The 27,099-nt window shown below is 48.1% G+C and overlaps 1 protein-coding gene across 45 annotated transcripts in view; it reads left to right on the plus strand.

Annotated features, from left to right (window-relative positions):
* The window catches only part of MBNL1 (muscleblind like splicing regulator 1), a 114,225-nt gene that overhangs the window by 60,162 nt on the left and 26,964 nt on the right, over positions 1 to 27,099 (plus strand). For all 45 annotated transcript variants that reach the window (XM_074592741.1, XM_074592765.1, XM_074592740.1 and 42 more), the window contains one exon: positions 23,581 to 23,751. In XM_074592741.1, coding sequence (XP_074448842.1) covers positions 23,581 to 23,751 — 171 coding nt within the window. The remainder of the gene's footprint in view (positions 1 to 23,580; positions 23,752 to 27,099) is intronic.

Raw genomic sequence — 27,099 nt, forward strand, 5'->3', positions numbered from 1 at the left:
GCTATGGGAAACTTTGTAGTTGTCTAATTGCAGCACAGGTAGCATGGTGAGATGTGGTGAGGAGCTGTGTTTCACACTGACCCTTGGACAGCTGGCCTTGTCCTGCGCTGGTGCATGATTGGCCATTAATTACCACTTTGTTTAGTGTACTTCTGCTTACAGCCGCTTCTGACAGCTCCAGCTCCATCAGTGCAATAAATAGTAATCAGATGCTGGCACTTCTTGGCTTGGTTGGATATGCAGACCAACTGTTAGCTCTCAATTCTTCTTGCTCCCATCCCAGGGATGCAGTTAAATTAAATACCTGTTTTGTCACGGTATGTGTACCTGCCACTGCAGCTACGTCTCCGGCAGTCTGTGCCCACCAGGCTGTGGGGCACACAGGGGTGCCAGAACCGGTGTCACACAAGTGACTGTGCCTCAGGGTGCTGGTGGCGATGCCCACTGTCCTTCGGACATGTGCCATGGGGGCTGTTGGGGTGCAAGAGCCTGTACCTGGGCTTGACCGGCACCTGTGCATCAGCCTGGCAGTGAGCCGCTGCTCGCAACCCTCCTTTCTGCCGCTGGGCTTAGGAGGACCGAGCTGACTGCAGAGGGGGTGGTGGTTGTTTCTTAAAGATGTGTTTTGTTGGAAATCACTGTCTTGTCAAAAGCTGGAGGCATTGGCTTCACTGAGTTCCCTGTTGTCAAAAACAGGTGGAGTTTTTTCTTAAAAATTGTTAAAAGGTTTCCTGGTTATTTTTTGGTTTTTTTTCAGAACAGAATTTCTTCACCTTTTTTTAGTTCATAAAGTTCTTTTTCGACAGGGGAAGTATTTTCTGTTTTACTCAAGAAACTTTGTAGGTTAGTCCTTTCGGTCACAGCAGTGATGCTGGCTGGAAGAGGGGTGTCTGCCGGCTTGATGTGTCTCATTACTGGAAGTTCTCAGTGGCTCTCTTTCCCTTTCTATGTATTGTGAAGTTTTTCTTTTCTCTTTTGTGTTTCTTTTTAAACAACCCCATAAGTTAAGTCTCCGTTGGGCTATTTCATTGTCCTGTGCTGACTTGCAGGACTCTGTCTCATGCCTGGCGCTGGATTAGCTGCACCTTTGGCAGCCAGGCACAGACAAAAGGCACATTCTCCCTCCCACGGCAGAGGATGCCCTGTGCAGCACCCACTGCTGCCCATCCATCAGCCCCGGCATCTTCATGTACCTCAGAGCTGAAGCCTCCCTGGAAATTACGTCTCCAGGCTTAATGCTTTGTGGAGTGGTGACATTAGACTGAACTGGTTTTGAGATCCAGTGCAATTAGGGGTAAATATGAACCATACCTCCTGCACAGGCCTTTCTTGTGTGGCTGTGTGTGTTATTTCATAGAATCATGGAGTCATAGAATGGTTTAGGTTGGAAGGGACCTTAAAGACCATCTAGTTCCAACACCCTGCCCTGAGCAGGGACACCTCCCACTAGACCAGGCTGCTCAAAGCCCCATCCAGCCTGGCCTTGAACACCTCCAGGGATGGGGAATTGACAGCTTCTCTGGGCAACCTGGGACAGTATCTCACCACCCTTGGAGTTTTGCTGAACTGTCAGTCTCTCCTTTTTTTTTTATTACTGAGTAGATTGAAGTGCCTTAATTTGATTACTCTATAAGCAAACCATACAAAAAGGGCCAGAAGTGTTAAGTTTTCAGTTGCCGAGTGCAGAACTCGGTGTCAGCTGCCAAAAGCAGCCTGTCTTCTGCTGTCACACACCTCTGCCCAAACGACACCCACATAGGTGTCCCCACAGCTGTGAAAATGTAGTTATTTGCTGAAATGCCCAAGAGAGTCTCTGTTGCAGTCCCCTGACATCTCTCCCCCTTCCCCTCCTCCTCCATAGCTGCTGCTCTCAGTTTATTTTGGCAGTCCTGGGTAAGTGCAATAATTAAGTAGAAAGGTTTGGACGTTATTGAAGCAATATGTTCTCATCTAAAAAAGTTAACTGTATTGTAAAATGTCTCAGTCATGGGGGAGTTAGGGACTGGAGAGTTGTTTGCATTCCTGAAAATCAGGTTGCTTCTCCATGCCTCCTTTAGTGACTTTCAGTGGAGAGCCGTGCCCTGCAGTTAGTGGGATTTCCTAGCAAGAGAAATGTGCTGGATTTAATTTGTCTCGTTTGACTAAAAATGCCGGGCAGCTCTTGCAGAACTGCACAGAGAAGCAGAGCTTGTCACTCAGCGGGGATTTCAGTGTGGTGTTACTGAAAGAGATTCAAGATCATTTCTCATGCTGGTAATTCAAAGTTGTGATCCTTTGTAAACTTGGAAAAAAAGGTCTTCGTGGTGAGCCTGATTGTGCGAGTCTGAGTAGGTATATTGCCTATCAAATGCAGCAGGAATTCTGCAGATCAGAGATCCTGTTCATTGTCTATCTGAAATATTTGGGGATGGAAGTAAACTATCTTACACTTCACAAGCAGTGTTTAGGTTTGGGTTTTTGTCTTTTCAGGCATTTTATGAGGATTTTAGCATATGGGTGATTTTGTGGCGAAAGCAGTCTGACAGAAAGTAGCTATTCACTTTTCCAGGTAAAAATAGCAGTTGCTTCCCATAGTGCCACTAACCTGCTCTTTGTTACTTGGATAAAGATTCATTTGAGCCCTGTGCTTGGTGTTCACTTGGGGAAGACTCACTGTCTGCTTTTCACGTTCAAAGGGAAGTGGCATCTTGGGGCAGAGCTCGGGGGACGCTTTTAAAATCATTTCCCTGGGCTTTGGTATTGATTCACAAAACAGTTCCCATTTGACTGGTTCACCTTGGTTTCAGGGAAGCATTTTATTTATCTGAAAATAATTTTCATATTTGTAACTAGTACCTCAAGACTTGACAAATTTCCCATCCTGTCTTTGCCCCCTTCCCAGAAACCTGTCCTCTCTCCCTAAACCAATCGTATCAGCAGGGAGAAGGCATCGCTTAGCTCTTTGCTGTTGGTGCATGCTCAGGCATCTCCTTCCTTCTCTGCGTGAGTCTGCCTGCTCACAGGAGAACTGCTGGTCCTCCTGCCTGAGACCTCATCTGCCTTTTAGTGGTGGGAGTGACCGTTTAGGTGAGATTTTAAAATTCGGAGTTTTCAGCATTTGACAGGAACATAAAATAATTTTTCAGCACAGTTTTGAGATTCCAAAATCAGCCGAGATTAGCGCATACCCAGTGTGGTCCCTTCCAAAGGAGGGAGAGCAGCAGGAGTGATGCGGCTAAGTCGTGCCAAATATTGAGTATCTCCCGCAGGGCAGGGAAAGCCTGCAGCTTCCAGTAATTTCAGTTACCGTTTGGGGTTGGTAGCATCCCGGAGGGGAGCTGACCTTGCCCAGTGCTCGTTTGATCTCAAGTCAGTGGGTCTCTCCTGTCACAAATGAGGTGTTAGAGCAGGGCTGGCTGTGTTTTGGGGTAGGAAGCACAGTTCTGGTGTTTCCAGCCTCTAATTAACCCTTTGGCGGATCCATTCACCTCTGACTTTGCAAGCTTGCAGCAGAGGGTACGCAGCGGCGAGGCACCTTGGCCTGCAGTGGGGTAGTTCTGCTGCAGAAGTGGACTTGAACAGGCACATCGTGTGTTTGGGTTTGCTTGGGAAAGAATCTGGTTGAGAGAGACACTTTACCAGGAGAAGAAATCAAAAGCGCCTAAGGGCGGTACGAACAGGGCAGGGTGCGTGGAGATGCCCAGTACCGGCACGGGATCCACTGCGGAGCAGCCGTATGGGGTATGTGGAGTGGGATGGGATGGGATGGGATGGGGTGGAAGAGCAGGGTGCTGGAAACCCTGCTGGGAGGTCTCACCGTCAGAAAGCAAATAGTGTGGTTCTATGTTCGGATGCAGTTTGGAATACAAACTCAGAAAGCTTTGCTTCGCTTGTGTTTAGTTAAGTTGTGAAGGCAAGTGCTATTTTGAAATTAATAAATTTCCGTATTTCAATCTGAATTTGTTATTTAACTTTACTTGAATAAAATAGTAATTTACCAATTATTTTTCCCACAGTTGTTGTTAGGTTATTTTTAGTAAAATTTAGAAAACATTTCAGTCAATCCAAAGTCATTATTTTTCAATCAATAAGCTATTTACCTGACAAATTCATTCCAACTGTACTTAAAATAATGTGTCGAGATACCATATTTGCGAAGAACAAGGGAAAACACTACAAAAAGGATAGCAAGGCCTAAAAACTCCATCTGCAAGGCAAGAAAAGAGAGAAATGTGTAATAGTTACATAAACTACATCAGTAAGAACCCCAAACATGTCAATGCGTTGGCATTTTCAGGTTAGGATTCCAGCAGTGATTTCCAGTGCCAGTGGTGTGGGGCTGCACTTTTCACCAATGCTTTTAAGTCATCCTCTCTTCAAATAAAAATCCAGACAAAAAATAATGACAGCAATTGACCTTCAGATCGCTAAAGGAGGGCCATCGGCATACTGCTGGAAAGTGGAGAACAATTTATTGATATAGCATTAATTTTTTTGTTATTCTGCAATGACCTTAACCATAAATGTGAGAAGAGCCTGCCCGGCGTTGGCAGCCTGCGCGGCCACTGACGTCTTGCCCGGCACAGCAGAGCATTGCAGTCTGTGTCCTCACTTCACCTGGGGCTTCATCCCTCAGCAGCCAAGGATTAATTAATTAGGATGGAGGTAGATGAGAGACCTCCCAAGTTTCACTACCTGTGTAATACAACATGCTGATTTGCTTAAAGCCTAGCCCTACAAGGGACCCAGCACGAGCAGATTTCAGGAGAGATTAAACACCACCGCTGCAAAAATAGACTAGCAAAAGTAACGTGCCTTGTAGTGGGTAATACTGCATGGGAGTTTGTAGGGATCACTTCTCTTAATGGAGTGAATACGGAATGAGCCTTCAGAATAAGTCTGATCATAGAATCACAGAATCATAGGGTTGGAAGGGACCTCTGGAGATCATCTAGTCCAACCCCCCTGCTACAGCAGGGTCACCCAGAGCAGGTTACACAGGAACGCATCCAGGCGGGTTTGGAATGTCTCCAGAGACGGAGACTCCACCACCTCCCTGGGCAGCCTGTGCCAGGGCTCTGCCACCCTCAAGGTAAAGAAGTTCCTCCTCATGTTTAGGTGAAACATCCTATGCTCAAGTTTGTGCCCACTACCCCTTGTCCTGTTGCCAGGCACCACTGAAAAGAGCCTGGCCCCATCCTCCTGACACCCACCCTTTAAGTATTTATAAGTGTTGATAAGGTCCCCCCTCAGCCGTCTTTTTTCCAGACTGAAGAGACCCAAGTCCCTCAGCCTTTCTTCATAAGAGAGGTGTTCCAGTCCCCTAGTCATCTTGGTAGCCCTTTGCTGCACCCTCTCCAGCAGTTCCCTGTCCTTCTTGAACCGGGGAGCCCGGAACTGGACACAGTATGATGTGTCACACTGTCAACTGATGGGCGTAGGATGTTACAGAAGAGGTTTATAGCAATGAAGATTGCGGACAGCCAAACAAAACTGGCGAGATTAGTTTAATACTGTTTGGCTGTCTTAGCCCGGCACCCCTTTGCCGGATATGTGTGGTTATACCCTGAACACCTGCATCCAGGCTTTTCTTTTCCAAATGCATCTCCACACGGTGTCTTGTTTGGGTGTTGTAGCAGCCTGTTGTCAGCTCTTGGTTTTATCTTTGTTTTTAAATTGGTCCCACAGGTCTGCAGCGCTCTGCTGGTTTTGTGCCTTGAAAAACAGGGATATATTTCAGCAGTGGTGGAGAGGTGTAGTGTGGGCAGCTCTAGATACCGCTGGATTGCTGAGGATTCACCGGCTTCTGCTTCTTCCTGCATTATGTAAAGGACTGCCTTCATATTACTATTGTTAAAAAAAAATGTGCACTTTGCAGAAGCGGTGGAAGTGCAGGCAGGCGCAGCTGTGCGTGCAGCTACAGTGTCGTGGAAAGCTGGTGGAGCAATGTGCTGGAAATGAGATGCAGGGCTTAAAGAGGGAAATTAATCGCATGTATAATTAAAGTGAAATTTTCTGAAAATATTTTATATCTTTTTTAAAGGATATGTTTGGTTTTGCAGTGGGTATATTATGAATTGCTGATCAAATCACTCCTGTTTAGAAAGAAGCGTGGCAGTTTGCAGCTGTAATCTGTTTAACGTTGCTCGTGTCTCAGACACCGTAATTGCAATGCAATGGCGTATCCCTGCCATAAAGCAGTGTCAGAGCTTTAAGGAGGGAAAAGTGCGCTTCCCCTTTATAAGTAAATGATTGAGTATGAAGAGGAGAGACGTTCCCTTCTCCCCCCTGGTCCTTGTTGTGGAGCTCACCCCAGTCCCCCGGGCACGTCTTGGAAGGACCCTCTGGCTGCATCCAGCCGCGGGATGGGGGTGCTGGTCCTGTCGCTGTGACACAGGGCAGGGGGATGCCAGGCTGGGGACGTGCTGCAGCCACAGGTATCAGTGGGAGCGAAATGCAGCCTTCAGGGGTGCTGGGTCCTTCCTGCAGCAAGTGTCCCCCGCTGGGCTCGCTCCCGCGCTCGGACCAGCACAGCGATGGCGCCTTGCCTCCTCTCGTGCCCTTTGTTTGCTTTGCCTGGTCTGTCTGGCCCAGGTTAGATTTATTACAAAGATGCCGTAGTAGTGCTCGGTGTCGTCCCTGCACAATTAGGGAAGAACTTTGTAAATGGAGCGTCAGAGCGGCATCGCTGCGGCCGCAGGGGCACGGCTGGCAAGCTCGCTGTGCTCGGCCTCAGCTCCCCCCTGCTCACAGATGCGAGCAACAGGTGATGGCAGTTTCTCTCGCTTGAAATCACAAAAGCAAGATTTTATTTTTAAACCCTAGCAATTCACGTCTAAATATAGCAGCTATAATGGAGAACTCTGCTGCGTATTTACACTTGGGTGAGGACACTAATTATCCAATTTAGATCACCATGCCAGCCACCTTCCCTTTCTCACCAGGTAGAAGAGACTTAAAATGCCAGTGCGCTGCAAAAACAAAGGAAAATAGTTGCATCTGGATTTTTTTTTTGTATTTTACATGTGCCTATAGCTACCTTAAAAGTTACATTTGATATCTAATAAGAAAGCTATGCTTGAATCAAGGGGGCTGTAAAGAGCATGCGGGCAGGTGCTGGAGGCAGCACACAGCGAACACCCTGAGCGGCAGCGAGGGAGCCGGGGCTGGGGCGGTGGGAACACCCCTGCAGACAGCCAGCGCAGGTTTTTAAACAGTTTTAAAATGCATGAACTATGTAAAAGGTATATGATAACATCCATGGCGTCACACCTCTTGTGGTATTCCCCTTTTAAACTTGCCATAAATAACGTTGACTTGTTTCAGCGGCTCTGCTGAACAAGGGCTGTGTCCCTTTTGTTAGTTCCCCCAGTGTGGATGTGGTGTTTGACAACTTACCTGTTTTTTGTCATACCACACCAAAACAAATAGGAAGCCTGAAAATATTATTAAATAATAATTGTGCTGCAGCACATCCATTAAACAGTTACAGTGAAACCCGATGGATCTTCAGCTTACTGCTCATCTTAATCATCTACTTGGAACTACTGAGATCCTAAGAGCAGAGGTTGTACAGCAAAAAAAAGAAAAGATTTTTTTCAGACCGAGTCATTTACAAGGAGATTATACACTGTGAACAGAAATGTTGATAAAAGTAATCCTCGGTACCTGCAGCTGGCGAGACGTTGCACAGCGCCGCTTTGTTCACAAGCACTTGCTGGTTGGTACCAGCAGTAATGATAAATAGATTAAATCTTGCCTGCGTTTTACTTGATCTATACAAAGTCATTCGTTTTACTCTTAAAATCTTAGTTATTGCAATCTCGAGTAAGGATCATACGGATTACTAGAGATTGCTCTAACAGGATTTTATGGCTTCAGGAGTTGAGAGAGAGCAGTTTCTGAAGCCCTCGCTGGAAAGGTTTTGTAGTTTGTCACGCCGTCGTTATCCACGTGCAACCCCTGGGAGATAACCAGGGGTTATCTTGGGGGACATTCAGTTTTCCTGTATAGGCAGGGGCAGTTCCCTGGTGTCCTGCAGTACAGCATGGGTTGGGGGCAGGGGGAGCGTTACTTGGGGAGAAATCCCGGGTTTCTCAGTCTACAGAGTTTGTGGGTCTTGGGACTAGCAGTGCTACAAATACAAATATTGATAAATTGATACCTATAATGTGTATATACAGACATGTGGATATACAAATATTTGTGATAGTATGAATATCAATCCCAAATGGTATTAAAGAATCAGAAACATATTTATATTTCCTTAAGCTATTGATGCATTTGCCAGTGGCTGTTGCGAAACAAAGATTCGGGGTGTTTTGGTAGAGTCTGCAGCGCCTTACCCCCTGTTACAGACTGACTGGAGCTGGACGGATGTTTCAGTGACGCCGTTGCGGGTGCTGCACAGGAGGAGGAGGGTGCAAAGCAAAGTGGTGCAGGTGTGAATGTCCCAATCCGTATCCCTGTCCCCATCACCATACCCCTGCCACTGTTCATAGAGCTGGGGATCATAGAATCATAGAATGGTTTGGGTTGGAAGGGACCTTAAGGATCATCTTAGATGCACCAGCCCTCTGATCATCTTCATGGCCTCCTCTGGACCCGCTCCAACAGGTCCATGTCCTTTTTATGTTGGGTGCGCCAGAGCTGGAGGCAGCACTGCAGGGGGGGTCTCCCCAGAGCGGAGCAGAGGGGCAGAATCTCCCCCTCGCCCTGCTGGCCATGCTGCTGGGATGTGGTTGGCTTTCTGGGCTGTGAGCGTGCATTGCTGGCTCATGTTGAGCTTCTCATCCCAGTGCGAGTCCCAGCGCGCGTCCTCTGCCTTGGTCCCCGCGCGTGGGCTGGCAGGAGCGCTGAGCTCAGAGCAGAGCCCAGGCAGCTCCCGGCAGACCAGAAACAGGGCCGGTTTCACCCCTGTGCTGTTTTCTTTCCTTCTGGGTTCATGCTGGCAGTCCGTTTACTCTTTTGGTTTTTCTTTCTTTTTTTTAAGCCTGTTGAATTTCACGGCAGTAAGATGGCTTTTCTGCAGTTCTTCCCGTACAAGTGCCATTAGCGTTATAAGCCAAAGTGATAAATTACAGGGTTTGAGACTTTTATCTACAAGGTACACACACACAAACGTCATTAAGTGGTCACTTCTGTCTGTTTTATGGCTACACTGGATATGAAGAGATGCACAAAGATAATTAAAAAATATAAAACTTGTAGCTGAATCAATTTAATTATTATACCCAAGATCACATCATGCCAAAAAAGTGAGACAAAGCGTCATAGCAAATTCAAATGAGTCAGATTTCTCCTTTTGTAACGGCCCAGTAGGTGCTTGACATGGGGGCTGCTGCTGTTGGGACACCCGGGCACGTCCCCAGCCCCATGGCAGCCCTGGCATCACTGCAGTGGTGGCCGCTGGTTCCTGTGGGGCTGTGTTGGGAAATACTTGTTTTGTACTTATGCTGGTAGTGCAGATTTTGGCAAAGAACTCCCAAAGTGACCAGGAATAACTGAAAAAGGCCTCTTTTATTATTATTTTTTTCCTCCTTTCTGCAATAATAGCCATAAAACTGTAGAAAGAAATATATGATAAAGAAATAAATCAGTGAAGCATATTTGGAAATAACTCTACACAGCCACTGATGGCTTGATTTAGCTGAATAAATCAATATAAGGCATTGCAATAGCTGCAGCACAGCATACACGTTACAGTTGGGCTTATCAGAGATGGAGCGAAGGCGTCCCCTGGACCAGCAGCCGTGATGAAGTGTGAAGCTGGAAGGAGCAGGCTTGCAGGCAGCCTGTTTAGCTCCCCCAGCTCCCTCCTCCTCCTCATCTCCGAGGAAGGCAGCTCTGTGCCAAGAGGGGCTCTGTTTCTGCAGAGCCGGGCACCTGCATCGGAGGGTGAACCTGGGGAGGATAGTGGGGATGTGGCTGGAGGCAGGATGGCCCTGGGTTAAGGTCTTAGAGAAATAGCAGGCTTGAAAGAGCTCCGAACCAAAGTTAAACTCTTTTCCAGAGCGTGGCTGAGCTTTGATTGGTATTCCTAGAAACAGGGATTAACCAAATGTACTCAATGTATATGCTAAATGTTTGGAATGCTTTAAAAGCAGAAATTACTTGCTTTCTACTGTAGGACCTTTAATAAGTTTAATAAATAATTTTATAGTCAGAAATGAAATAGCTGCATTTCCTTGCACCAGGTTTGCTGAGGCACTGTCCAGAGCCAGGCGGGGATGGGGATGGGGTGGTCTCCAGCGTGCTTGGGAGCCTGCCAGGGCTGCCAGGGAAACTCCTGCTCTGTGGGACTTTAGCATTAAAGCCTGCTGGAGGAAGGTAAGGATCAGTAAAAGCAAAATTATTTTGACTCTTGCTGACACTGTGCACTGTCTGGTTTGGGGCTTTGCAGAGGAGACTGGTCGGAACACAAGCAAGGGAAAGTGTTGGTGCCGATGGCACAGTGTGTGTGCCATCACTGCGCTGGTGTCACCATCGGATGTGAGGCCGCTGCTCTCGTGACACGGTCACATTCCCCACTACAAATCTGCTCCCCGAGACCTGTGTTTAAGGGCTGAATAAATTAGGTAGCTGTATATTTCAGCTACCTAATAAAACCCAGGGCATTTTTTTGTTGTTGTTAAAAATACTTTCTGCTTTTCTTTGCTAACACTTGGCAGCTATTGCAGTCCAGCAGAAAGCCTTAAGGGAAGACATATTCAGGCTGAACTGAAGGCTCTGGAAAGTTATCCTGGTGATTTTTATCCTTTTATTTTACTGTTGCTGTTCATTAAAAACATGTTCTCCATGAGAACTTCATTGATGTCAGCACTGGCAGAGATCTGTGCTCGGTGATGTGGGGCAGCACGGGGCTGTTGCCGCTGGGTGCTGCTTGCCATTTCTTTCATCTTCTGTGCTGCAAGACGTGTGTGTCCCCAGAGCCCCCGCACCTCCCATCTGGCTGGTGGCAGCTTCCCAAAAATCAACAGGCAGTGAGTGGGTCAGGCACTGGTTTGTAAGAGTGTTGTGAAGTGGCGAGGGAGAGACGAGGTACAGGTTTTTTTATTGCTTTTTTTTCTGTTCCGTCCTGCCTGAATTCCAGCAGTGACACTGTCCTCGCTCCCGCTGGTGCCCATGACACCTCCTGAAGTGCTCGCGTGGGGCAGGGACACGAGGGTGAAATGCGTGGTCTGTAATGCCTTGGTGTCCTGAAGAGGTTGATTTATGTAAATGCTAAGAAAGTCATTATCCTGTTTATTATTATTATTAAATGGTGAAATGTAATTAACTGGGTACATAACACAGGTGTGAAAACAAACTGAAGTTTGTAGGCATATTAATGAAGCAAAAATGCTGCAGTTAATTAGGAAGGGGAGAAGGGATGTGAGTGGCACCTTCCAGTGGTTCCCTGCAGTTGTTTCTTTTTTCCACTTGTCATTAATTTAAGCAGTATAAAATTTGTAATTTACTAATGCCAGTCGTTTTGAGTTGCTGGGGTGAGGTGGGGGCAGTGGGACACCATTTGCCCCTGGCGGGCAGCAGCAGTGCCCTGGGGCCGCACCGGGCCGGGGATGCTGGCTGCGCACCGCAAGCCTGTCTCGGTGTGTGTGGTGTGGATGTGTCCCCTCTCCTGGTGTCACTGGGTGCTGTGGCCATGCACTCAGTGTCCTGCTCCTCAGCTTCGGTGTTTTATAACACCGAACTTGTAATTGAGCTGTGGCTGGCCAGTGCGTGTGTATGAAATCCTTTGTTTAATAGAAATTCAGCAGTTGTTGTCAATATTTATTCTTGTCTGCTGCTGTTTAATCAACCCCTTATCATGTTTTCTGCTGCTTTTTCCCTTTGCGAGCAGGGGCTCTGCCGTGGGTGTCGTGGCTGCCGGTCTCTGCGGGGCCGTACCGGCTCAGCACCGTGCTGTCCTCAGGCTGCCATCGGACCTGTGCGCTCGCACCCCACGGCTGTGAAAGGGGTTCACCTCAGCCACTCTGTGCTTAGTTTGTATGTTGGATTCTGCCTTACTTATAAGTTTCTTTAATTATTTTGAGGCTAGTATTATAAAGCCGGGGCAGCCTGCTCACCCCCATGGCCGCTGGAAGCAGGAGGTGGGACTGGCAGGGAGAGGGAATCGGGCCATTGCTCAGTGGGACATTTAGGGACGATTTTCCGGACCAGAGAAGTGTGCTTGGGCAAATCAAAGTGTAGCGGTGATAACTGGGGAAAAGGATGAGGTCTGAAGGGCAGCTTGAGCTGCTAAGGAGGGGAGAGACCATCCATCACTGCCGGCCTCTGTGCCTGCGGTCCTCTGTCTCTCTGCACATCACCAGGCTGCTCGCCGTACTCGAGGGGGAAATGTGTATTTTGAGGGGGTGGCATTTGCGTCTCCCAATTCTCCGTGTGTTTGTCATAGGCAGCTGCACCGGCACGCTTGCTCGGAGGGTAGCCCGACCACGATGATGCCAGGAATGTGGTTATCCTATGTAGAAACAAGAGCCTGATGGGTTTTGTCGTGCTGTGGTGTATTTTCATTTTATGCATGGAAACCGCATACAAAACCAGAAATACACAGATGATTTTCATCTTTTTTACTCGAGCACAAAGCATTGGTTATCCCATCTCGGCATTTGCCCTTCTGCTGGTGCTCTGGAGCTGGTAGGTTTTCCTCCAGCATGCCAGTGCTGTGGAGGAACAGGCAAAGTAATGCGCTACTCAGACGGCTCCAAAACCACCAAAATGCAGCAACATCCCTCTTTATCCCCTTGGAGTGAAATCACCACAGTGCAGGAGGTGCAGATCCCGTTTTGAGATGCTACATCAGACTTTGGGCTGGAGCCCTGAGTCCCCTGGTCAGTCCCTCCGCTGTCGGGGGAGTCACCCGTGTGTGCCAGGGGCCATCAGGGGCACTCGTGGCAGGGCCTACTGCCTGGATTTTAAGGAGTTTTGGAACAACCTAATTTAAAAAATATAAATTTGTTTTTAAGGATACATCCTCAGGATGGTTTGTGTAAAGTGTAGAATCAGGTGTTTCCATCCCAGGATGGATATGTGCGTACTTCTTGTTGGAAAGCCTGTGGGTCACTGGGATGGAGTGGTGCTGACAGCTCTGATCTGCACCTCCTGCCGTGATCTGGTCCCCAGTGAAGGGCTGTGTCGTGCACTGGTGTGCTCACATGGCTCATGTGAGCAGCTAACGAGGAAGCACACTTCGTTACTGTTCATTGGGTTTGTCCAGCTCAGCCTCTGGAGGAGCCTCAGGAATGCTTCAGGGTGAAGGATGCCCATACCCTCTTGTACACCTCTTGGGGAGCAAAAAATGAGCTACACACACACCTGGAGTGTGCTGTTTTGGACAGAAGAAAATAATCACTGCTGTTTCCCCCTGGAAAAAAAACCTGAATTCATTCTCAGCTTTCACCTAAGTAGAAAAAGCACGTCTGCAGAGGGTGCAAGCACCAGCTCATGTGCTGCCGCTGGCGTCCCTGTGACACAGCCCAGGCCTGGGGAGGTCTGAGGGGTCTTCAGAGGGACGCTGCGTTCACCCCCTTCCTCTGCAGTCCTGCGTTTGTCACCAGCAGGCGTTCTGGTCACAAATGAAAATTATTTGGGAGTATCCAAGCCACACCTTCCCCTTGCCGGGCTGTCGGGCCTGGCCATGGCGGGGGGAGTGCCGCAGGGCCCTGTCTCTGCTGGCAATGATGGGCAATCTGCCCGAGGGTTTGTTAGCAAGCACGGCTCCCAGCCAGTGGGTTTGGCAGTGAACCAGCAGCTGGTTACGGTGTTGGACCGGCTCTGGGAAGAGGCACCCATGGTCCTGTCGCACCAGGGGCTGGATGGCCATGCACCAGGGGCAAGGAGCTGGGATGCAGGGACTCCTCCTCTGGCATGTGTTGGGCTAGGTCTCGAAACAGGCTGGGCATCAGCGTTGTGTAGTGCCTCAGTGATCCTGGTCCTGCCTCCCGTTGCTGCCTGGCTTCGGAGCCCTAAGCGCAGCCGTTGGCTCACCGGGACTGCAGTTTGTGTGCTTCAAGTCAGTAAAATTAAGTCCAGTAATTTTTTTTGTTCGATATGGAAAAAAAATTTTTCTGAATGTATACTTGGCAGGCCAGCTACTACAACAAAGTGAGTGCAAACAGTTTATTTTTAAAAAGCAAACCATAGCTTACGTGTAGTTAAATGTTTTCCTGTAAAACACATGAGCATCGGTATAAATAGTTTTACCATTTACAGGCAATATTCGGATTTTACGTAACAGCCATCTTCCTGCTTGGGTTCTAACATGCCGAGCTCTCTGCTGTCGGAAGGAATTTATACTCCCTAGAAGAGGGAGGTGTTTCCATGTTTGTTTTGGATCAAAACTCTAATCTGTTACAGCTGTGCTGTTCAGTGTGGCTGCTGATGTGCTGGCTCCGGCTCATGCGGAGACAAGTAGGTTGGGTACCGGCAGCACCGGCAGAGCCCCCGGCCGAGAGGAGCATCCTCAGCTGTGGCTGCTGCCATCCTGCATCGTGGCATGTTGGGAATACCCAAAAGTGATCGGTTTGATTATGTTAGTCATTAATAATTGTTCAATAGTGATGGGGTGGTAAACGTTCATGCAGTGCGGTTGGGATGTGCAGCACTCATAGGAGTGTCTGCTGGCCACAGAAGCTTCTTCTTCTGCTTTTAGGAGGTAGCCTGTCAAATATTAGAGGATTATTGTGTCTGATCTTGAAAAGCAGGACTGGTAACTCCAGTGGCACAGAAATGCTTTGCTGAGTCCATCATAACATTGCAGGTGGTTAAAGGCAGCGGTAGCTGCCAAAGGCCGTCAGCAGAGATTACAGCCTGCTTCTGGTTGATGCTTTTATGTTTAAAATCTGGGTTCTTTGCATCCTGTGGCGTGGAGGTTGTCTCATTGATTTAATGGTAGTGACAATGACAGCAATGCTGCGTGCAGGATCCCATATTCAACTATAATTTCACAAAAACACCTAAGGAAAAAAAAGTTTGCTCAAAACCCCAGAGCCCTCCACGGGGACTGGTGTTTCTTTCACTTCGGTTTCATTTTGAAATAAGCAAATAAGAGTTTGGAGCAGAGTTTGGCTGCAGTTTGTGTTTCCCTGTGGCACTGGAAGGCTGGTTTTACCTATTGCACACCAGGTGGCCCACGGACACCTGCACTGAGGCAAGGGTCCAGCACGGGCTGCAGGCCGTGCACCCCGGGGCAGAGGCAGCTCCTCATGCCTGTCCTGCCACCCATGGCCAGCTGGCACGGGCACCCCGCTTTTCTCTCCTGCATCTCTGTCGCTCAGCAACAATTTTTAATTGGAGAATTAATTTGGCTCCATGACATCCTGAGCAGCAATACATGGTAAAATTTTCTATTGAAAGGTTGTTTGTCGTGGTTTGGGCTGGGCTGGCAGACAGTTAGGATCATAGAATCACCGAATGGTTTGGGTTGGAAGGGACTTAATCATCTAGTTCGAACCCCCCTGCCATGGGCAGGGACACCTTCCACTAGCCCAGGTTGCTCAAAGCCCCATCCAGCCTGGCCTTGAACACTCCAGGGGGGCAACCCGGGCCAGTGTCTCACCACCCTCACAGTCAAGAATTTCTTCCTAATATCTAACCTAAATCTCCCCTCTTCCAGTTTAAAACTGTTCCCCCTCGTCCTGTTACTACACTTCCTGATCCAGAGTCCCTCCCCAGCTTTCCTGTAGCCCCTTTAGGGACTGGAAGGGGCTCTAAGGTCTCCCCGGAGCCTTCTCTTCTCCAGGCTGAACACCCCCACCTCTCTCAGCCTGTCCTCACAGCAGAGGGGCTCCAGCCTCTCATCGTCTTCGTGGTCTCCTCTGGACCCGCTCCAACAGGTCCATGTCCTTTTTATGTTGGGTGCCCCAGAGCTGGAGGCAGCACTGCAGGGGGGTCTCCCCAGAGCGGAGCAGAGGGGCAGAATCCTGTCCTTTGACCTCCTGGCATCATTTGTTGTTGCGTCAGTCCTGTACTTATGCTGTGTTTGTAAGTGACAGTCCCTTTTTAACAAATTTTGTTAGCTAAGGGGGGTGAGGGGAAGTGGCTGCAGTCCTGGTGGGGCAGCGCTGTGGGGATGCAGGTGGGTGTCTCAGCTCTGAAGCCCATGTTGGGGTGAGCATGCCACCCCAGCACCGGCACCCGTTGGTGTCCCCGCCGTGCCACACAGGGCTCCACGCTCCTCAATGGGGCTCTGCCTGCGATGGGGCTGGGCTGGGAACGCGGGGGAGAGCTCGGGGTTTGTTCCAGAGACCTCAGGGAAACAGCCAGGGTTTGTTGCAGTAACATTTCCACATGCAGAGAGTAGCACGGTGGTGCTCTTGGTTCTCCTCTGCCCCTGGACTTCTATGGTGATATTTTAATGGTACAGTGTTGGTGGATTGATGAAAAACAAGAAGCTTTCCCCTTCGCTTTTGTGAGCAGTAGTTCTTGTATAAACATGCGCAGAGCGGTGTAGCAAGTGGTCGGTAACTCGGGTTGTGCTACCGCAGTAGTATAAAAATAGCATAAATAAACAGACTCAGCAGGCTGGCGCAGCTTCGTTTTAAGACTTTCCCAGACCAACTGCATTTATGAAACTCATCCATACAGATGTACTTCAGATACCCAGAGGGTGGTCAATGTTAGCCAACTCCAGCAGCGTAGAGAGAAGCTCGGTGTGGAGTCAGGCTGAAGCGAGTGGTGAGTGCCGTACGGGGGCCAGGCAGAGCCAATGGCACACACTGGCTTGCTGGGTCTGTTTGTTTGTTCTGGTTTTATATTGTTGCAGAAGGATAACCTTAAACAACAGTGGTGAGATCACTGTGCTCAGTGTGCACTCTCCAGTGTTTATCAAATGACAGCAGTAACTATGATCTTTATTTAGTCTCTGTCCATTCAAAATTATTATGTATTTCTACTTTGGCTGTGCCCAATCCGATGTTTCCTGACCCTCCCAAATCAACTCTTCTGCAAATGCCCCTCTCCAAAGCGTAGGCATGCCAGCACTATCAGTCAGTCTCATTACCAAATAGAAATGCAAATACAATGTTGACTCTCATCCGCTCTCCCCTGCTGTGTGGGTTTGGTTGCAACCACGTGGTGCCAGGTGGTGTCACCCCATAGTTGTGTGCACCCCGTCACAGTCCAGAATCCCTACGGGTGCTAGAGGGAATGCTGACAACGGTTACACATTATGTTACTGCAAATATCATCCCTGTAGAAATAACCAAACATAGGGAAAGCCCTGCTTTGGGGAACCTCAGCCTGAAATTCAGGGAGTACTGGAGGCGGCAGATGTGGTGGGCTCCCCAGGGCTCCTTCTGAGAGAGGAGGGTTCTTGTTGGGTGTTGGGTCCTTCCTGCACCCCGCGAGGACTTGGTATGGAAAACCTCCCGTTGCCAGCTCGCAGAGTGTCTGAGGACAGGACGTCTGGTCTTTGGCAGTGCCCCTGCGTGGAGGCTCCTCTGGGACCCTGCAGGTCCCCAGCACAGGTGCTGTGGGGTCCTTGATGGGTTGTGCCCAGAGGATTAATGACCTTGCGAGAGCAGTTTGCTAATTAGACCTTATTTATTGCATCACCAGGCTGTGCTTTCCAGGAAAGTTTTAGGCTGGAGCCAAGTCCACCAGGGTGACGAGTTCGCTGTTCTTCCTTTGTGTGGCACGTTAGACGGTATTTCTAAGGAGAGGTATTGGAAAGTAATTATTTTGAATTTGAATTTGTTTAAAGTTTGTGTGGGTACTGAAGCTGTAGACAGTTGCAAGTTCTTAAAACAGCTTTGAATAGCAACTACTCAAACTCAAACTACACAGGGGCCTGCTTTTCAGATCTTGTGCAGATACTTGCACAAAGTGTCCGTTCTTTTGCATGAGTATGCATGAGATGGGGGGTTCACACCAGTACCCCCAGAGCAGAGGCAGAAACCAGCAGCGGCATGCCGAAGATGCCAGGGTCCCAGGTGCAGGAGCTGGACAACCCGATGCCACCCTGAGATCTTCTTTGCAGATTGCATGGTTGGACAAGAACAACTTGGGTGCTGTTAATTTGTAAACCCACCTGGCGTCAGCAGTGAAAGTTGCTGCTGTGATCTCCGCTGCTCCAGTGGGTGCGGGGAAGGTTCACATCTGGCCTTTGAAAGAGCGTTGGCAGGGCAGGGGGGGGTTTGGCTGAAGCCGTGGGCTGCGCCATGGCCGTGGGCGAATGTTGGGGCTGTCATGTCACGCTGTGTGCCTCGGGCTGCTGGCGGGTCACGCTCTTCTGCTGGGCGGCAGCACTCTTGCGCAGAGGGCTCTGCAGCACACTAAGCTCAATTGTCTGCTTGTTAATTAGTTATTGACTTCTGCTGATATTTCCATTAAATACCCCCTCAAGGAAAAGTAAAAATTGTTAGTATCTGTATCACCTAAGCCTAACTGCAGTGGATAAAGGAGCTTGCAATCTCAGAAGTGAAGCCCAAAGATACTTTTTCATTATTAAAACATGCAATCAGTGTATGTTCTAGAAGGAAATTATTTTTGGACAGAGCCCCAGGGGCGATGCTGGGCCTGCGCCCCCCCTCCCCTCCACCCCATCCCTCCCGCCTTCCCAAATGGTGCCAAGGAGGCTCATGCCAGACCCCCGCCAGGCACCGTGGGAGGGGGGGGACAGACACCTCCCAGGGACCCACACAGGTCCCTGACGGGTGAGTGCCACCCGCCCCTCCTTGTCCCTGTCCCCATCACCCGCTTTTTGCCAAGGCTAGACAGTTTAAAATACTGCAGACATCATGCTGCCCTAATTTAATGACAGTCAGGCTGGCTGTTTAGTTCAGCCTGGGCTCTCTGCCTGAACGTTGTTGATATGATAGCTGGAGAAAAACATCATGTGAGAGCGGCCCGCGCGGCCTCCGCTCCGGCATTCCTGCTGGGAGGAGGCCGAGCCTCCCGGCTGGCGGGCTGAGCTCGCCCTCTCCTTCCTTGCTCCGCAGGGCAAGTTTGTGAGCAGGACGTGCACGAGGGCTGGGCACAGGGCCGCGTCCTGGCAGTGGCACTGCTGTCGTGAGTGTGGTACCACTCATGTCACCCCCCTTTAGTGTCACGCTGGGTACCCTGCGTTTCCCTGCTGGCTCTGCCCGTGGGGGCGTCCCCATCCCGCTTGGCTCGAGGGACCGAGATCTGCGGGAGGCCCTGGCTGTGGAGCAGTGCTCGAGGAGCCTCGGGAGCATTTTTTAATAAGTTTTAGCCCAGCAGGATTCTGGTAAAACCCCCCTAATGTGCTCGTACAGCATTTCGGGACACTGCCGGCGTGCTCAACTTCCATTTCTCCGAATTTACTTGCTTATATTACTCATTTTTTTTATGATTGAAAAAATAGCAAAGGATTCAGAAAAGCTTCAGAGAGATGAAAATCTGCCTTAAACGTTGTTGACTGAAGTTACCAGAATCTAGTGAAAAGGTAATTATTGAGCTATTTGCTCACGGTATAAAGGAGATGAATGCAGTCCACGTGCCTCATTGAGATTTTTGGCGGTGTTTTTCAGCCTGTGGTTTCTGACTCCTGAGCACTCTGTGGGCCGTTTCTCAAGGTCCATGGAATATAAGACAGAAAAGTCATTTCCCAAACAGAGAAGTCTGCATTTCTTTTGGAAAATTTGCTAGGATCTGAAAATTCAAAAAAAATTGAAAGTTAAATGTTGCACTAGGCTCCAAAGCAACATACAAACAAGAAAGATGTAAACTTCTTGACAGTAGCTAATGATAACTATGCATAAACACAGTTTACCTGGGGATGTGGTATATTCTTGTAGTCTTTAACTCAGAGTAGATTGTCTTCCTTAGAAATGAGCTGCTAAAGGGAGAGAAATGATGGCCTTGATGGGGAAAAAAGGGAGGGGGCTCCCTGTTTCCCAGGAGCCTGATAGCATGGTGTTAGATCACTGCCATGGTTTCTTCTGGCCTTAACGCATTTGAGTCTATGAAGTACATTGAGTGGTCATGATCCAGTCTCTGGATCTGGTCTGGAGAGGTGTGGAGCAGCCTAAACCCCACCATTGAAATAAGGACATTTGAGTTTAATCTGCATTTCAGAATCAGTTTGGGAATTGCTCCTCTCTGTAGCAACGCACGTAGCTTCATGTTACTCATTTAGCAGTAGTTAAGTCTGATTTTTACACTGTGCTAATGTAAGATATCATCTTCCAGGGGGCTAGAAAATGTGTCATTTTGCCCCGTGTTACTTAGTGGTAGCAACAATTAACGTGGGTTGTAGTATCAAGAGAAAAATTGACATAAATGAAGCTGTTCCAAAGTGCCTGCGTCTTACCTACCATTTCATGTAACTGTGAAATGCTTTGGGGGCATGATGCTGAAATGAGGTTGGTTTATTGGTGCAAAAAGGCTTAAATACTGGACTGTGTTGCCAGTAAGGTATTAAAATAGAGAACTGAGTGTCCTTTTGTCTGAAAGCATCCCCCCAGGCTGAACGTGTGCCTTCCCTGGAGTGTACGGACGAGCTGGATGGGAGATGTCCCATGCGCGGTTCCGGCTGGTCCACCCCGGGCTGCGCTGGCCCTGCGGGGGTCTGGCCACTCTGACGGGCTGTCGGGTGCTGCCTTTGACCCCCAGGGACACAGATGGGCACAGCCCCACCGGTGCCCACCCACCACTCTCACCATGCGGTGCTGGAGCTCCCACGGGTGGAGCAGCAACCAGCAGGTGTGTATAGGCACACATGTATAGGTGTATATACACACACATATAAAACTCATGCTCTATAAACACCAGTTCTGTTGCCACCATCAGTTTGTCTTTTCTACTTATGAATCGTTCGTGTTTGTTGCTGAAGTATCCTAATCCTTATTTGCAGTAGGAAACTCCATTCCCCTGTAAAAATATTTTCTCAGGCTGCACATGGTATTTTTCCCCTCGTCTTATCTGTAGGATAGATGTTGTGCTTTCAGCTTTTGTGCGTTTTCTGGCCCCTGCCTTGATTGCTTTGCAACACTCAGAGCTGTGTTATTAGGAGGATTTTCTCACAAGTGACTTCAGTGGTCCTTTCCGTGCATCAGCCCTGCCAAGGACAGCCTGTAGCCCCCTGTGTGAGGGGAAGGTGACAGCCCCTGACAAAGGACTTGGGGGAGACCCTCCACGTGCCACAACCAGAAAACCGAGGTCTGCAGCGCCGTGGCCCAGGGCCAGCAAGGTGGTGGTGAGCACGGCACGGCCGTGTCTATTCCTCTGCGCCTGCCCGCTGTGACAGGTAGCAGTCGCTCCACTCTCCTCTGCTCTCTCTGGAGGTGCATGGGATCGTGTGATGGGAGATGCATTTCATTCAAGGAAACACGCTCAGGGATTATAAGCTCTGAAAGATGACCTTTCTTTGCTCTTCGTTACAGTAGTGGTCTGCATATACGCAGGGCTTTCTATAATCTTGGTCTGTAGCCTAGAGATATCCACAAAACTTTCTGTATTTTTCTTTGTATCAGGTGTATCTCTTATGCAGGGATCACTCAGATGTCAGTTGACTAACTATGAAAATGAGTTTTAAGAAATTTGGACTGCCAGCAAGAGAGATGGATTGGGAGGGGAGCAGCAGCAAACCGTTTATCCCAGCCTTAAGGGGAGACAAAAATCATCGTACAAATTAGATTTCTGGCAGATCTTATAACAAGAATACATTTTAAATTTCTGAGCAAAATTGCAGTATAAGGTCAAACTATATTGAATTAATTTGTTTCCTGAGAAAAATTATTTCCTACTTAAATTAAGGCTGTCTTTTGCCTTGTCATTGTTCCTGTTTGGATTTATTTCAAAGATGAATGAGTAAAAGAAAAAAAATGTAATTTAAGGAATCTGTTTTTTTCCAGAAAAGGATTCGGTTCTTCTTTTTAGTTGGGTTTTTTTTTTTATTGTTATAATCCCTTTAGTGAAAGTATGGGCTCCAGTGTTACAATTTTAGAGAACAATTAGTGTGTAAAGCTTCCGTAATAATGAATGTGCATTTTCTGAAGTATCATGGCATGCAAGATCACAGCTTACAGGCCCATGAGAAGAAGGAAGTCTCATCCCCAAGAAGAGGGGGTTTCTCTTCGCAACCTCCCTTTGCCATGCACCACAGTTGGGCGGCTGGGCAGGCCATGCCCTTCACTCAGGCTCTGCTTTTCTTTTTAGAGGTTTTTATACAGTGGAGCCACAGCTGGGGGGACTTGGAGCTAGTTTTCAGAAGTCCCCTTCATGCCCAGCTCCCCGTGCCCCAGCACTGCCGAGCACCAGCCACCCCGCTCCCTGCTGGGAGCCCGCAGGTGGGGGCACCCACAGCTAGAGACCGCGTTAGGAGAGATCCCCAAGCAGGGATGTCTCATGGCTTATGTCTTAGGGCTGGAGCCCCTCTGCTGTGAGGACAGACTGAGAGAGTTGGGGTTGTTCAGCCTGGAGAAGAGAAGGCTCCGGGGAGACCTTAGAGCCCCTTCCAGTCCCTAAAGGGGCTACAGGAAAGCTGGGGAGGGACTCTGGATCAGGGAGTGGAGTGGTAGGACGAGGGGGAAAGGTTTTAAACTGGAAGAGGGGAGATTTAGGTTAGATATTACGAAGAAATTCTTGACTGTGAGGGTGGTGAGACCCTGTCCCAGGTTGCCCAGAGAAGCTGTGGCTGCCCCATCCCTGGAGTGTTCAAGGCCAGGCTGGATGGGGCTTTGAGCAACCTGGTCTAGTGGGAGGTGTCCCTGCCCAGGGCAGGGGGTTGGAACTGGATGGTCTTTAAGGTCCCTTCCAACCCAAACCATTCTGTGATTCTATGTGCGAGGATGGTTTCTTGGTAACAAGGAGGTGCAGTGGGGTTTGGATATACATTGTACATAGAATTGTTTTTTATTATTTCTTGATGTGAATGCTTGTCAAATTGATGAATGTCCTTTCATCCAAATAAAATTAGTGCATGAAATTTGTTGTTTACCACATCTGAATGTAATGAAAAATTTAGAAACAAGTCAATTCTGATTTTCTTATTTGGTTTACACAATTGCAACTAAAATGCATCATTTGTAAGAGGTTTTCTTCAAAGATGATGTATTCCGGGTCTAGTGAAAGCGCAGAGCTGGGGCTGTTTTCCTGGTAATAATGCTACTTTGACTGCATGTCCTGCTGCGCACTCGGAGCTTCTTGTGCACAGCAGAAAGAAAAGTGAGCCTTGAACATTTTCAGAGTAGCATGTGAGCTTTTGTAGGCTCAGTGCTGCAGCCGGACCACGTTTCTTTTCCTAGGTTTCTGGCTCCGCTGCCACTGGCATCCTGGAGGCAGCTCTGTGGGCAGGGGGAGCCGTGCTGGACCCCGTGGGCTGAGCTTTCACTCGGCAAAGCCCTGTGCCCATAGAGGACGGGTATCCCGTACTTTCAGAACAACTGATATTTGCTCACCTCCGGCAACTTTTAAAAGAAACAGTATTTTTTTTTAGGGTTGTACTGCAGGAATACATAGTTTAGAAAAGCAAAGCAAGGAGCTGATGCTAGAATTGTCAAGTTGCTCTGGTCAGTTTGTGGTAGCCTGGAGAAGTAGCCGGGGTCTGCAGCGTGTTGTGTTTGCTTTAACCGATGACATAAGGACGAAGATAGCGCCTATAGCTTCTAAGCCAATTGTGTTAATTCTCTTCTTTAGGGTCGATGTTCAAGGGAAAACTGCAAATACCTTCACCCACCACCACACTTAAAAACGCAGCTGGAGATAAATGGACGCAATAACCTGATTCAGCAGAAGAATATGGCCATGCTGGCCCAGCAGATGCAGCTTGCCAATGCCATGATGCCTGGTGCCCCGTTGCAGCCTGTGGTACGTGCACTTTTTGGCTTTGATCAGTGAGTACAATGAGTTGTAGTTGAACTGAGTTAGCAGGTGTGCTTACATGCCTCTAAAATCCCACAAAAGTCAGGTACTGGTGGAGAAATCAAATACAGTGCTTAATTCTCCCTTACCTGGAGCAATATTGTTAATTTAATTGATTTTGTTAATCATTTGTTAGTTTAATTCCTTTTTTGCAAGTTATTTCTTAAAATTAAGAAAGTGAGTGATCTGCATGGGATTTTCATAAACAGACATTTCCTTTGCGATTGCACAAGTTCTAGGAGATTCCTGGGTTTGAGAAAATTCCCACTGTATGTTATCCATTCACTCAGGGGAACCTTCTCAGGGAATTACTTGCTGGAATTGGACTTTGGTTTTCGCAGCACGTTATCAGGCAGAGCAGAAGGCTTGTCCTGAGTGGTGTATGGTGCATGTCAGTCTGACCTGCACGATCACAGCTCAGCTTGGCAGAAAGAGGAGAGGTACAGATAATCATACTTCTACAGAAAGCCAGGGGCGGAGGGGGAGGGGAAGGAGAATCTATCAGAAGTCTTTCATTTGGTCACAGTAAAATGTGATCATATATTACCTCATACCTGTCTCTGTTACACCTTAGTAAGTAAGCGCAGTGCAGTGTTCCACAAAGTCAAACGCCGTGGCTGAGTTTCCTGCTCTGCAGTAATCCCTCCGTTCAGCAAATGTCAAGATGATTGGCATCCACCTGCCATGCACCTACGCCTTTGGGAGCTGAACACCCTGTGCCAGGTCCCTCTCTAATGCAATCCTGAGAGGTCATTTGAGCTAACCTATGGATAAATCTGGCCCAGAGCCCTTTTGATATAAATTTCTGTCTCAGACATTAGAGGGTACTGATTAATGTATGAGCGAGACTGGCATTGATTAATGTATGAGCAAGGCTGGTATATTCTAAATAAAAAGGCAAACAATGCTCCCTTGGCTCCCTTCTCTTTCAATGGGTAAAATGGCAGCAAAGGAAAAAATAAGTTGAAATTGATATATAAAATAAATATATCAGTATTAGCACTTCTCTGACAGTTCTTTTATTCCTTTCTAGCTGGCAAAGGTAGAATTTAGGGAGTTTAATTTATCTCTACATACCTTCCGTTAGAAAACCGGTGTTCACTCTATTAGATGAGTTCTTCAACTTCTATTTCAAAAAACATAGTGACAATTAATACTCCTCAAAATATAGCTAAATCCTTAGGAAAAATCATCTCAGCAGAAAGGAGACTCGTACTTGTGCCAAATGGTTATTTGACCCCACGTTTTGTGGGTCTACAGAATACCAGTAAATATTATGTAGCTTATTTGGTTTGGTTAATATAACTACGGTTCTCCCACAGAACTTTATGCCTCGTCTGTTTCAAGAAAAAGTGTATGTGAGGGAGAAAAGCAGAAAATGTGGTGGTAGGATCGTCACAGTAAATTGACTTTAGCACAGCATGAGAAGATACCGTGTTTTCTGTTCTCTCTTTTCATTGGCTTTTCTTTAAATAAAATTGTCTGTATCACCGAGGCGAGGAGATGAGCTGAGGCAGCATCAGCGCCCAGACAGCGAATGCTGCGGCACCGCAGTGCTTCAGGGGATGCCCTGACACTGCGCCGCGCTGCCTCCTCCTCGCGCCCCTCCTGCAGGAGGGACGGGGCTGCCTCTGCACTGGTGCCCGCTGCTGATGGCTTTCAGATCGGAGACAAAATTAACTGTCTGTACAGCTAGACAGCCCAAAAGCCGGCTGTGCTTTGCGTGCTTTAACTCCAGAGCAACCTCCAAATGATATTTCATTTTCCACGGCTCAAAACAGACGTGTGCGCATGCCACAATTTTATTTCCTGATTGGGGTACAGCGATACAGCCTTAGTGCCAGCAAATTCATGTTTGGGACTATTGAGAAAGCTTAACTCAAAATGCAGCCAACAGTAAGGACCATTGCTTACAGTACTCTTGTTTGTTAACCTGTTTGTTTGATGTTTCATGAATTGTAACCAAATAGGGCTCTCTCGGGTTTATACGAAGCAGTGTGTAGGCACACACCAACATTTGGGTAAACATGAAAAAAAATACTAACGCATTCCTTTGCATTAACATTCCTTTTTAATGTAAAGAGAGGCTAGTGCGAGGATAACATTTAAATAAAATTTAAATTCTCCTTTTTGCTACACTCACACTGTCTCTAGCGAGCAAAATTTAAGTCGGTGTATTTTGAAGTGCAGCACAAACCTTCTGCCTGTGCCTGCGTAGTTTCTGTGTACATCACTTGAATTCAAACATTCCAGACCGGGGATTTTCAGAATTCAGTCTCATTCAATACGAAGATTCACAGCAAGGCCCATTGGCTGTCCCAGCAATAGTGTTTCCAAATGGATATCATCCTACTAATTTGGCCTTAAAATTACGTTATTTTTTAGCACACTTGAAAGCGATGTTATTTCAGGGTGTTCTAGCAAGTGATGTATATCATCCCATCTAACATTGCATCAGTCAGTTAGTTTTGTTTTACAAAAATCAATACCCTATGCTTTAATAAAAGTGAACTAACATAATGAGAGACTCTAATTTGGTAAGCAAAGCAGTAGGATCCTTTCACTCAGATTTCTGTTTGATAAATGTCTTAATTATCTTAATTGCAAGTAACATCTGTGGACTTTTCCCATCTTTTCCTTTTTAGTTCACTCTTTTATCTGCCTTTGTCTGGCACTTGAGGGAGGAGATTTCAGACAGTGAGCGGGGATTGCGTGTCCTGCTGGCTGCAGGCGCTGAGACCCTGAAGAAGAGCTCTGCCTGCTCAGGGGAGTGCTCTGCCCTCCTTGTAAACCGGTTTAGGGGGAGCTGGGCTCAGCTAGACTACAGCTTTGGTACTGGAGCATCACTTGGTACCAGCACATCAGCGGGTGCTGCTGAGCTGCTTCCCAATAGCAGTGTCAGGCACTGCATTTGCCTTTTCCAGTGTGGAAGGGTGTGAAAAATGCTAAACAGAAGCAGGAAGGTGCAGATGTGAGACCAGACGAGCGGCGAAGGACCGTGAAGGTGGCTGAAGACCCTGGGGCTGTCCCTCGCCTCCAGGGACACACGGGCAGCCCCAAGCCTGCGTGCTCTGTGCAGTTCTGCGCAGCGGGGCTGGTAGTCGGGGATGGGTTTCTGCAGAGCTCTGGGGGCGATCTGCAGCACAGCAAGGTCCCATGTAATTCCCAAGGAGGCTGTAGGTTGTCGATGTTTCTCTCTGTGTATGTGGTACCCTCTTATGCTTCCCTTGGCATAGCAGGTGTTCGGTAGATGACTGTTAAGGATGCATTAAATGAGTCCAGCTCCTTCCCTGC

This window comes from Larus michahellis, chromosome 6, assembly GCF_964199755.1.
Source record: "Larus michahellis chromosome 6, bLarMic1.1, whole genome shotgun sequence".
NCBI lineage: Eukaryota > Metazoa > Chordata > Aves > Charadriiformes > Laridae > Larus > Larus michahellis.